At 38.3% G+C, this 12,071-nt stretch overlaps 1 protein-coding gene across 7 annotated transcripts in view; it reads left to right on the top strand.

Moving 5' to 3' along the window:
* The window catches only part of LOC106741138 (ATP-binding cassette sub-family G member 1-like), a 35,657-nt gene extending 23,628 nt beyond the window's left edge, over positions 1 to 12,029 (top strand). For 3 of the 7 annotated variants that reach the window (XM_014612836.1, XM_014612835.1, XM_014612834.1), the window contains 6 exons: positions 3,483 to 3,600; positions 6,821 to 7,010; positions 7,878 to 8,023; positions 10,501 to 10,739; positions 10,975 to 11,271; positions 11,560 to 12,029. In XM_014612836.1, coding sequence (XP_014468322.1) covers positions 3,483 to 3,600; positions 6,821 to 7,010; positions 7,878 to 8,023; positions 10,501 to 10,739; positions 10,975 to 11,271; positions 11,560 to 11,735 — 1,166 coding nt within the window. In that variant the 3' untranslated portion in view covers positions 11,736 to 12,029. The remainder of the gene's footprint in view (positions 1 to 3,482; positions 3,601 to 6,820; positions 7,011 to 7,877; positions 8,024 to 10,500; positions 10,740 to 10,974; positions 11,272 to 11,559) is intronic. The other 4 variants (XM_014612837.1, XM_014612838.1, XM_014612840.1 and 1 more) reach the window with 2 other exon arrangements.
* Positions 12,030 to 12,071: the final 42 nt, after the last annotated feature.

Genomic DNA, 12,071 nt, shown 5'->3' with positions numbered 1-12,071 from the left:
CGCGATGATTTTTGCTACACAAAGTTTTTGTTTAATTAACATCAGACCTTGTTATTCGGGCTATTTATAAGTAACACGATAAATCTGAGAAATAGGTTCGCACGGTAGTTTACGTTCTGTGATATTTGCATATCGCATTATCACATTGTCTGCATGTGTGCGGGATAATGTTAGAAAGTAAAAAAGTAATGATATAACGTAGCAAGATCAGTGTGTTATAGCTGTTAATAATCGCGAATATAATATTATGCACTCAAGGAATGAACAGATAAACTATCTCAAGAAGCAGTAAATGATCCGCGTCAACTCTTTTTAGCGTGGATATAGGGGATACTTCAGAAACTGCGATAAACTTCCTGTTGATCACACCGAGGAAACTTGATAGATACTGTATTGGAAATGATGTTTGTGTCCAATCCGGGTGCGATCAAGTGTGACGTTTAATTCAAATAGCAACACGGATATGATATTATATAACTGTTATGAATAAACATCATTTTTACCGGTACCGACATTTTCACGTACGATTTAAAAATTGTTGTGTAATTGTATGATATACGAATATGATGCTTGCTGAAAGACAAATATATTCAACCTTCTCTTCTTCTTCGCCTTGATAATATTTCGTTATTTAACTATTGACTTATTTGCCGATAATCAATTATTAATCACGTAATCCCCGATGATAAATTTTCACACACATATATTCAGAGATTCGTACATGTATTCTGCCCCATTAGTTAATCCTCCCCGTGAAGTATCGATATGTGCAGAGCAAATTAAAAAAGCGGCTCACCTTGAGTCGAAATCGAGAAATATTTTATTGTCTCATGTGGTTCGTCATCGTTCGGTTCTTAAATATTTGCACACGTAACGACTTAATGGTACTCTTATAAATAGCGTACGTGACACTGACGGTATTTATCTTCGGCAGAGAATGTTAAATTGCCACTTTACGCGCACACACAACACTGTAGTCTCATAGCACAACAATATTAACGCGAAACATTCCTACGTGAATATGATGGGAATCGTTGCTTAAAGTCGATTACTTCACTGTTACTTTCATACAAAATGCTTGATTAATCGGCGACCAAAAACAGACGAGAATAATCGGCAACTCCTTTGTGCCTTGTGAATAATACATTAATCGTCAATGAGAGATGAGAGAAACGAGAAATCTCTCGTGATATTTTCAGACTCTCCGAGTTTTCTCGGAATGACTTTGGCTCGCCACAAAGATGCATTTTATTGCCAGGAAGAATGCATTTTATTTATACCTGACTTGTAAATTCTCGAGTAAACTCTTTTTTTCTCTAGTTCGTTGGAATCCGTGATGAATTATGCAATATGATTTTTAAGTCGACGGGCATATCGCTCTGTCATTCTGTTGTGCAGAATCTATTGTTTTGCCAGTCGTACGGTTCGTTACGTGAGAAATTATATGCGGAGCCTCGCGGGTCAACAATACGTTAACGTGCTCGTTGTTTTTTCTCCGTGCTTAAGCGATAGTAGTGCTATTGGTAGGCAGGTAGGTGAGTAGGTAATAAGATTAAACCTACCTGCTCAAGGCAACCGCGATTGCTGAAGTACCGCTCAGGAATTGCGTATGATTTTGAAACGAACACAACATTTCTCCCCGCTAGTGAAATCGAGACACGATATAAAACGAAGAGGTCAAAATATACGACCCTTGACCCTAATAAGACAATCGAGTTCCCCGCTACGCTATATGTGGATTACGTAGGTGTCGTTTGCGGCGTGTGCCAACTTGCTTAGATATCAGCGTATCTTTCTCTTTGGTCTTGTAAATAAATCTCTTGTTTCAATACGCTCGTATAAATGTGAAATGCTTCTCAGATTTCGAGATTAAAAAAATTGCGTCTGGTCCTGTAAAACGACTTGTTCCAGCTGTACATGTTTTAGTTCGCAATGGATGGAACGAATGCTTCTCGAATATCATAAATAGAGTAACCAAACTGCGTCATTCGGACGAAGCTTTATCGAAGTTGAAATCTAAGTTAATCATTCCGAGCAAGCGAATGTTTTGGGCCGTTTGTGTGATACGCGAGTAGCAAACAAATATTTTATCGTCGATATTTTACATTTCATACTAGTCGCATAAGGCATTTCCTCATAAATATCTCTTATAAAAAGCATTTTTTTTCTATATAATGCGTTATAATCTGATTTAATTATGTATTGATATATTTAAAATACTTCAAGGGAGAAATGCCGAATATTAATTACTTATTTCGGTGCTTTCTTATCGGTTAATATGCATAATCAAACATATACAATGATAGTTTACTGACGTTAAAGCCTACTAAAAAATAGAATAAGTAAAAGTCCAATCTCGGATCTATCCTTCTCTAATTAATACGGACGCAGATCTCATGCGCATTTAGTTCATGACAAAAATGTTCATTTTTGATTGTTTCTCTTATTATTGGTTTATATTTTGAAATACCTGATAACCGAGATGCATTACCGAGTTTGAAGTGATGAGATAATTTAGTTTCCTAAGTTTCTTAAAAAAATCTCGTCAATCGGTTTTCCGGCTTTGCGTTTATTTATGAATCATACGAGAACTGAACAAATTGATACTACACGCGGGCGTGATGACTTATTTGTCATGGACTTTGACCCGCTCTTTTTTCCCAATATCTCGTGTTATGCATTACTAACATGTACAATATTAGCAGCTGATGTCACTCGAAGCGGATATAATGCTCGTGCAGTTTTGCTATGACGGTTAATCACCAATTACGGACTTAATTTTCGTTTAACAAAAAAATTGTTTAATGTCAATTAATCGTCAAGCGCTTGTCGAACGTTATCGAAGAACACAACGTTAATAATTAATTATTAATCACTAAATAACGCATAAGCAAATTTATCCAATGACTCTACAATATCCATGGAATATTCTACGTGTCCATTCTAATCCATTGATACATATCTCATCAAGTGATAATAATAAAATAAATAAATGTTTCGTTTCCAACTGTTATTGTACTGTTGTACGCACACGTTTGCCTATTTCTTTTCAATAATTAGCATTCGTTAAAATATAATCGGCGCATATTCCCTTCCCATAAATATTATACATAGTTTTAAAGTCTCGAGAAAAAAACGTTCTTTTTTCCAATTTTTCCGCGAATTTCTTCGGTTTATGTTCCAAGGATACAAAAATTCGTTTAGAAAAAATCATATGTGTTCAGTTGAAACCTATCACATTTATTTATTTTTTTTTTGTAAAGAAGATAAGAAAAAAACCACTGAAAAATGGGAAAAAACGAGTTTTTTCCGAAATTTTAAAATTATAATAATATTATATATTTCACTAAAAACGTATCTCCAATATAAAGATAAAATTAAATTTAAGTCTTTTCAAGAGAGTCGCGAGAATTACGTAATGAGTGAGAAATTCCCCCTTAATTTTCACACAAATGGATTTAACAGCCTCGTCCTACTTTCAGATGTGAAGACGATCCTCAAATCCGTCAGCGGCAGGCTGAAGTCTGGCGAATTGACGGCTATTATGGGCCCTTCAGGCGCCGGAAAGTCTACGCTGCTGAACATCCTCACCGGATACAAGTGAGTCAACGTGCTTATGGAATTGGTACACTTTGCGATATCGTTATCGCTCGCTGCTAATAAAAGAATAATGGCGCAATAAAAGAGAAACATGTGCAGTCTCTCATACACACGCTCATATTTGGATAAAACACGAAACCGCATAAATTAATCGCGAGGGAAAGACGCGTGCAACCATCTTCATTCCTGTTACGTTTTATGACTCTCTTAAGTGTCTTCGCGTACATTATTGTTTTAACTGCATTTCCACCTTGTTAAAAGGTTCGCGTCATCGGAAGATAAAAATGACAACTTAACCGTGTTATTCCATGAGTGGCATTTCTTCATGTCTGTGAATACGGGGACGAAAACGGAATTATACTCGACGTGTTGGCGGTTCGTTGAAATTCTACATGCTTTCGTCGGTATTCACGTCGAATTATGAAAATGCCAAACAGCAGGTAACTATTGCGAGAAACCTACGGCTGTCGCTCATGCGTCGACAAAGGCACACATTGGGAAAGCGGTGGGCAAAAAAAAAGTTGCGCGCGAAACTTTCGTCCGTGCGTTTTCTTTCCTTCCCCATAATAAAAATGAAAACGCGATTCTCAAGGCTCGCGACGCTTTCCTAGACTTGAGACCTCACACAGTTATTGCCGGCGCGTCATGGGCACGCGACCACGAGGAGATTTCGTCCGCATGATCTGTCATGACCTCAACGCACTTTCAGTTTTTATCGGTCCGTTTCGCTTTCTTTGCCATATTGCGATCTCACTTTCTTCCAAGAGACACAGTCTCGCTTTCTTCGTGTTTCGACATTACGAAACCACCTTATAGCAGGAACGCTGGTCGTGAGTAGCCAGATGAAGGTTAAGACGATAAAGAGAACGTCCTCATGTGAAAGTAAAAATTCGCATCTGCACCGCGTCTGTTATCGTAGTCACGTGCAATTTAGCTACACGTATTATCGATGCGGAAGTGGGAGAATTAGGGGGTTACTTCAAGGGATAGTAAGGATACTCCTTTGGTTTTAACCGAATATAGAAAATGTTACGGGCTTTTAGGACGCACGAAGCACGGATAATTTAGTGTCATCGAAATATTAATATTAATATTTTTAATATTGTTTAATATTTTTTTAATATTTAAATAAACTTTTTTAATATTTTTTAACATTAATATGATTGTGGCGGGATAAAGTGTTCGGCATGTCAGACGCACGTGTCGGATTTTTCTCCGACCAAACGTACGTTTAGTCGAGTTCAGTCATCGAGAGAAGTCCCCTGAAGTCCAGGATCCTGGTGGAGGCATATTTTTCGCAACATTTAATAGGGATCGTTAGTAAAGAGTTAATTGATAATATAATGAAGTAAAGAATTTCCGGGGAATATGTATGTTAAATACTGAGACTCAGGGTCGGTTTAAGAAAGGTTAATTCGCTGCATACGTTTGGTCGAAGAAAAATTCGGCACGTGTGTTGGACACTTTATCCTCCCATAATCGTATTAATATTAAAAAGAGTAATATTAATATTTCAATGGTATTGAAACATTTGTTTCGTCCCTGTAATACTTTCTATATTGGGATTACTTCAAGTTGAATTGTCGTTCCGTAAACTCGCGATGTAGACTTTCTACTTCGACGTGCTATTCTCGATCGGTTGACTGCCTCGAAACGTTCTGCTCGACGAAACAGTCCGTAATCAAGTTTCTTCGTTCAAGCATCTCGAAAGAATCATAATTGCGCATTATCGAGGAAATAAGACTTCGAAAATGATTCTATATAAAATTGTATGTTTTCCGGTCGAAACAGCGCATCTCTTTTACGATATTTAACGGTTCTTTTACGGTAATTTTACGGTAATTTAACGGCTCTTTACGGTAATTATGACAGCAAAATAAAATAGTCGACATCATTGTTCTTCGCGAGTTCTTTCCCGGTCTCGTTGCCTGAGAAGTAGCCGCTGTTTATATCCACGAACAATTCGTTCGATATTTCCTTCGTCGTAGATCTGTTGTTCTGCATTCAACATTGTACATTCGGCATTCGTCTTTCATTTGGACGCATATCGGAGAGACCAGCTGGTGCCAAGACGCACTCTCGTTCCCGCTCCATTTTGCGGAGATTGTAAAGCTGGCAGCGTCAAGAGATCAGCGCGATGTGACTCATTCTCACATTCATTCTTGTGTCCGTCTTTAAATCATACAAGGCGTATAAATATCGTTTCGCAGCGAGGAACGATCGCCCTCAGGCTGCATCCCGAACCGGTTTTTGACAGTTTAACTTTTTAATTGATGTGCAAATCTGACCGCTCGTCGGCCGGTATAATAGCCCGATAGCTTTTCATCAGCACAACCCACGGTGTCGCAAGTAACAATTTTTGTAATCACAGGCAGTAAATTGGCCATTTCGTAGCACTCGAGTTTTGACATCGAATCCCGCTTGAAATGAACATTCTACAGATAATTCGGCGACGAGAGAGGCGTGAATGCAGCGATTTCCGACCATGTCGTATCGTGCGATTATCGCGTTCCGAAGTCCACGAGTTTAGTTCTTTAATTGCCCGGCGCTGACACGATTCTAGGGCACTGACCTGCGCGACGCGATGTGACCTGTCATGTACATACATTGTAAAAGTTGTCGCGTTTTACTCTTCTCTATCCCATCGCGTTTTCCAAACCGGTTTTACGGCTAATCACGGTGTGCGCTGCGTTGCGCTGTACCGCGGTACTCATCCACATTCGCGAACGCGCTCGCGAACAGTTTCTGACATTGAATTATTCACATGTCGAGAAATTTATATGTTATTAATGATCTTTCCGTTCCATTGAAAAACCACGACTCGATGTCCACATGATCGATTACAATTCAGTTCTTTAACGATTTCCTATTCGCCTTAATATGAGAAGTATCTTTCAGTTTGGATAAATTATAAAAATGAAAGATTTTGTAAATCAATTTTATAATGCAATATCTGCTCGAACGGTCTCTATTAATAGTTTCTATTTAAAACCCGTCTCATGAGAGAGATATGTAAATTTTTAATTCGGAAGAATTAGATCTGAATTTTTCAGATGAATCTTATAATATTTTTGACTTTGTAAGCCGCTATTCAACGGAAAAACTCATATCTAATTCTGAGTCCAATCTGAGCTCTCGTTTGAGATAAATTTTAAGTAACAACTATCAATATGGGTCTATAAGATACTTCTACGAGTTATTCATCAGAAATCCTTATTAGGACATCAGGCATGGAAGGCTTGATCACGATAAATGGCCACGAAAGAGACCTCAGTGCCTTCAGGAAGCTTTCCTGCTACATCATGCAGGATAATCAACTTCATGCGAATCTAACGGTGACGGAAGCCATGAAGGTTGCGGCGAGTCTTAAGCTTGGTTCACACATGGACAAAGCAGAGAAAGAAGAAGTGGTGAGCAGACTTTCTTATCAGACTAGTTGGTTTTAAAAGATCTGAATGAACATCAAAATGTAACGACGGTGCACTGTTGTTTCGTGCGTTCCGAGTGTTTTCACGTATTTTCGCGATGTTGCCATGTCTTATCTATTTGTCATCAAAAAGAACACTCCATTTCATTGCAGAGTTAATTACCGCTTGTATTGCGATATTACGTGCATGAGGAATAGTTAAAATGCGCAATTTTCCTTTCTTCTATTCTTACAGCACGATGCACTCGTACGTCTCTTCTTTCCCAATTAACGTCATATACTAACTTCTAATTACCGAGTATTATATAACATTTGCATTGTTGAATGCAAAATTACAACATAGATAATAACAGATGTAATATAGCTGATCCTCGGTGTTGATTGGATTGCTAACGAGTAGAAATCAACATCAATATGTGTATGTCGAAATTAGAAATGTCGAATCCAGATTTTGTTGCTCTTCTTGAAATCCGGATATCCGTATCAAATACCTGGCCAGATAGAATCCGTTCATAAATCTGAAGACAAATATCCGAATACGGAAATAATATATATCACCGTATAATAAATATTCGCAGATAACGGATATCCGCGGTTAAAGAATGTCTGCAGATAATGGGTAGTCTGAGGATAACCACTTTCGAAATCGACAATTAATTCTTTCTTTGTCTCATACGTTTTACTTAAACGCCCATATGTATATAAGCATATGTTCATATATGTATATATTCGAATATGCGTTTCTGGAATTCGGAAATCCAGATTATTAAATATTCGAATGGGCCGATTGTCTTACTACGAAACCTGTAATTTTATATCGCTAATGATTCATTGGCATTTTCTTCTTCAGATCCAAGAAATCCTTGAAACTCTCGGCCTGTCTGAGCACCGTCGTACCATGACCTCGAACCTGAGTGGTGGTCAGAAGAAGAGGCTCTCCATCGCCCTCGAGTTAGTCAACAACCCCCCTATAATGTTTTTCGACGAGCCAACTAGGTAAGTTTTGTATTTTACACGAGACAGCAATCGAAAATTATTATCATCGCATTCGTAAATTATCTGTGAATTGATTTCACGATTCTGATATATTGACAGTTATTGCGATGTTGAAATAAAGATAGGATGTTATGATTTCAGTTTTTTATTGTTAATATTAACGGAACCTTCGTGAATTGAATCGATTTCTCAATGTAATAAATAGCGCAATCGTATATTACGACCTGCTTAAAATGATTATTGTGGGGAATATAAAAGGCTTAATGATTATTTTGTGATATATAAATGTAGAGGGATATTAAAAGATGGAAGCAAGATACACACATACAAGAGTGTTTAGCTCTTGTATTCTTTGTTTAGCTTGATGTCTTTTATATCCCACCTGTTTGGGATATACGGTATTTTTAGCGTGCAGGATTTATGCTATAATACAGACGTTCTATAAGGAAGCATTTCGAGTTTAGTTTATACAGTAAATGTCGCAAATGTTATTGCATTAACGTCTGTAAGATAGAGAATTTTTATTTATGTTAAAAATTTATAAATTACTATTACTTTTCGCATATTTCTTTCTCATTCTTATATCCTAATTAACTTTTTACACATTTTATTTACTGTATTTTACATTTTATTTATAAGTGTTATTTATACATTTTTTATAAGCCCATCCATGAATGGTCGTATATTCTACTTCTATAGGATATGTGGCAAAAAATACAAGGCTTTCTAAAAATAAAAGTTTTTCTGTTAAATATAAAAAGCAAATATTCCGCATTTCTAATTTTGTTTTATAGTAGTAGACAATATAGTTTTTATTTATATAATTCATTTGCCTTAAACAATAAATAATACTTGATAAATTAAGTTTTCTTTAGATGCGGTGTATATGCTGGGAGGAGTTAACCCTAAGTCATTTTATTGCCACTCGCTTGTGTATAATAATTTTTTGACTTTGTGATAAACGAGATTTTGTGAATTGAACAAGATATTATTAATGATAAAATATTACCAATGACAAAGGAATAAAAATCGGAGAAACGTTTCTAAGCATATCGTAAAATATTTTTACGTATACTATTATAAAAACCTCGGTAAGAAGATAACTCAAGCGATATCAGCGATACCTCTCGCTTTCACTAATTGACGTTCGTGAAAGAAATCTTATCCTGTTTTTATGTAAATTCCTCGATCGAATGTCAGCACGGCCAATGTCAGCGGAATGAACTTGCCGTCCTTGTCAGGTCCGCGGAAATAGGCGAATTTTGCAGGTTTTAATCATCGTCACGCGTCTCGCACAGAGTTTCTCCGTGTAACTTTCATCAGTGTCTATTACGTGCTGGACTTGTGGCTTTATGAAATCAATATTGTGATACAATTAACCGGCTAAGCAGCAGCCTCGTGTCTTAAAAGTTTACGTTCACCCGCGTCATTACACAAAATTAACCAAGAATAGTTCGGATTACTCAGACGATTGAACTTTGTTTTCTCGATCGTATTGAAATATATAACCAATTCGTATTTTTTTTCAACGCACATTGTATCGGAAACACTGATTTGACATTTGACTTTGAGGAAATTGGATGCAAAAGCCCCGAAATGTCTGGGAGGACATTTCACTTCTCAGACGAAGCATAAGAGATCACACATAATAGTCGGTGAAAGTAAATGATGAATGTCCCGTTTTTGAGACTTTTTTTTCCTCGCCAGACACTTTCACTAAAACACAGTACGTTGGAGTTTTTGCGTTCTATGGACGCGTTCAAAGTACTATTGCTACAGGTTGCACTATGATCCTTCGACGCGACAATCTTAATAGATGATCTCATCTCTGACTGGTTTTTCTCTCACGGAAAGCGACGCGAAAAATTCCATATTGGCGTCACAAAGCGTGTTCAGTATTGGCAATCGGCACCTCGACATATGATATCAAACGTTTCCGCCAGACATTTTCTTGTTCCCGACCGGTTCTTGATTCGCTCTGAAAGGTTATCAATCGTAAATTGTTCCTGTACATAGTACATAGTACATAGTAAGATACAACAGCAAAAATAAACCGGTCCTTTCAAGGTCTGTCAAGTACCTGCTGCAACGGGAACCTGGTGCGACGGGAATTTGCTCCTAAAAAGAAAACACCGGCCGGTTTTTATCTTATTGCCGGCGATGCCCGGGGCCTTTTAGTTCAAACTTTCCATTGTATATTTATTTCACGGTTATCAAGTGCAGATAAGAGAAATGTTCGCCAACCTAATACTTTCCGCAAGATCATAGAGAAATCATGCGAAACTATGACACAACCACATCTTTGCAACGTATGCTCCGTCAGTTTTTTTCGTTTTCCTGCCGTCTGAACACAAATGTTATTTTCCTCTTCGTTTCACGCGATCGCAAACGCGTCAAGGCTAACGGAAGAAGAAATGCGAAGAAATTTGAGCACGGAGGTGCGGCGATACTGATTGGTATTATCCGATTGTTTACAGCGGCCTGGACTCCTCGTCTTGCTTCCAATGCATCTCGTTATTGAAGACTCTTGCACGTGGCGGCAGAACGATAGTCTGTACCATTCATCAACCGAGTGCGAGACTCTTCGAGATGTTCGATTCTCTTTACACTTTGGCCGAGGGTCAATGCGTCTATCAGGGCTCCACGTCGCAACTGGTGCCGTTCTTAAGGGCAATTGGCCTTAATTGTCCGAGCTACCATAACCCGGCGTCATTTAGTGAGTTTCGTCAAATGAGAATAGTTCTCTTTAATATCAGTATCTGTAATAATGTATCTTGCGTGCTACGACGAAAAATGTCAGACGAGACAATATTATATGAATATTTTTCTTCCTATTGAGAGATATAAAATAATCAAATCTGACAAATTTGTCGCAATTGAAATATTGTATTCGCAATAAACTCAAGTATTTTCGTCGTTGCTGTCGTTGCAATCACGATTCTGCTTCTCAGTCATCGAAGTCTCATGTGGCGAGTACGGCGACAATATCAAGAATCTGGTGAACGCTATAAACAACGGCAAATACAATATACGGGAGGGACACCCGTTTCCCGAATTGAAGGATGGAATGAACAATTGCACCACCGCGACCGGTATCCTGAAGAGCGTCGACGGCATGGAGAAGGGTATGATAAAAGATAAGAACGACGTGAGCAACCTGGAGGAGAAGTATCCGGAAAACAAGTCGAGCGAAATTAGCAATGGGAAGCTTATTTCTAGCTACGCCACAAATGACATCGCTAAACAAGGTACAAGAGTCAAAAGTGTTGCGTCTCCGTAACGGTGACGCAACCGACGATACGTCTCAAGCTGCTCGAAGCATACGTGTACCATTTTCTCGCGGCGTGTGACGCAATTGTCACAGCTCACGCCTTGTTCTATTTTACTCAAGCGACACCTATTTCGTACAATGCTTCTGTAGTAAAACTATTTTATCGTACGCAACTCATGTCGCGTGACACACGAGATATTCGCANTTCGCAAAAAAGCCTATAATAATTTAACAGCGAAGGAACTAACGCACGATTAACATTTAGCGATGGACGTCGCGATACCGGTTGACGCGGACAAGAAGGAAAACGCCAACGTGGCATTGCTCGAGGACTCCATCGCGGTGGCGCCGGAGAGATATCCTACTTCGGAATGGATGCAGTTCTACATCATCCTGAGTCGTGCTTTGCTCTTCAGTCGCAGAGATTGGGTGGGTATTTGAAAAAAAAAAACTGAGAAGCTCGTCTCTTGACTGTTGTATAGTCTGTCTAATAAGAACTTGACTGAGCAAACTTGCATGTTTGAAAACTGTTATACCGAAAACTTTGAAACGAACAAATAGAAAGAGTCTTCCCCTACGACATGTTATACGAAGGTTTCGTCTAGTCATCGTCTGATTTTCGCTAAAGAATGACGTATTTAACGATGAGTATCAAAATGCAAGGTAGACCCAGGCGAGTCGGATTAATATCAGTTTTGAGACAGTTAATTTTTTGTTTCAATTGAGTACGGAGGAAGCGCACGGAAGTAACTGGCATGATAAAACAGCTCGTTTGAA

This window comes from Dinoponera quadriceps, unplaced genomic scaffold (genome assembly GCF_001313825.1).
Source record: "Dinoponera quadriceps isolate SergipeBrazil2010 unplaced genomic scaffold, ASM131382v1 scaffold555, whole genome shotgun sequence".
Classification (NCBI taxonomy): Eukaryota; Metazoa; Arthropoda; class Insecta; order Hymenoptera; family Formicidae; genus Dinoponera; species Dinoponera quadriceps.
This window is presented reverse-complemented; position numbering and strand designations above follow the sequence as displayed.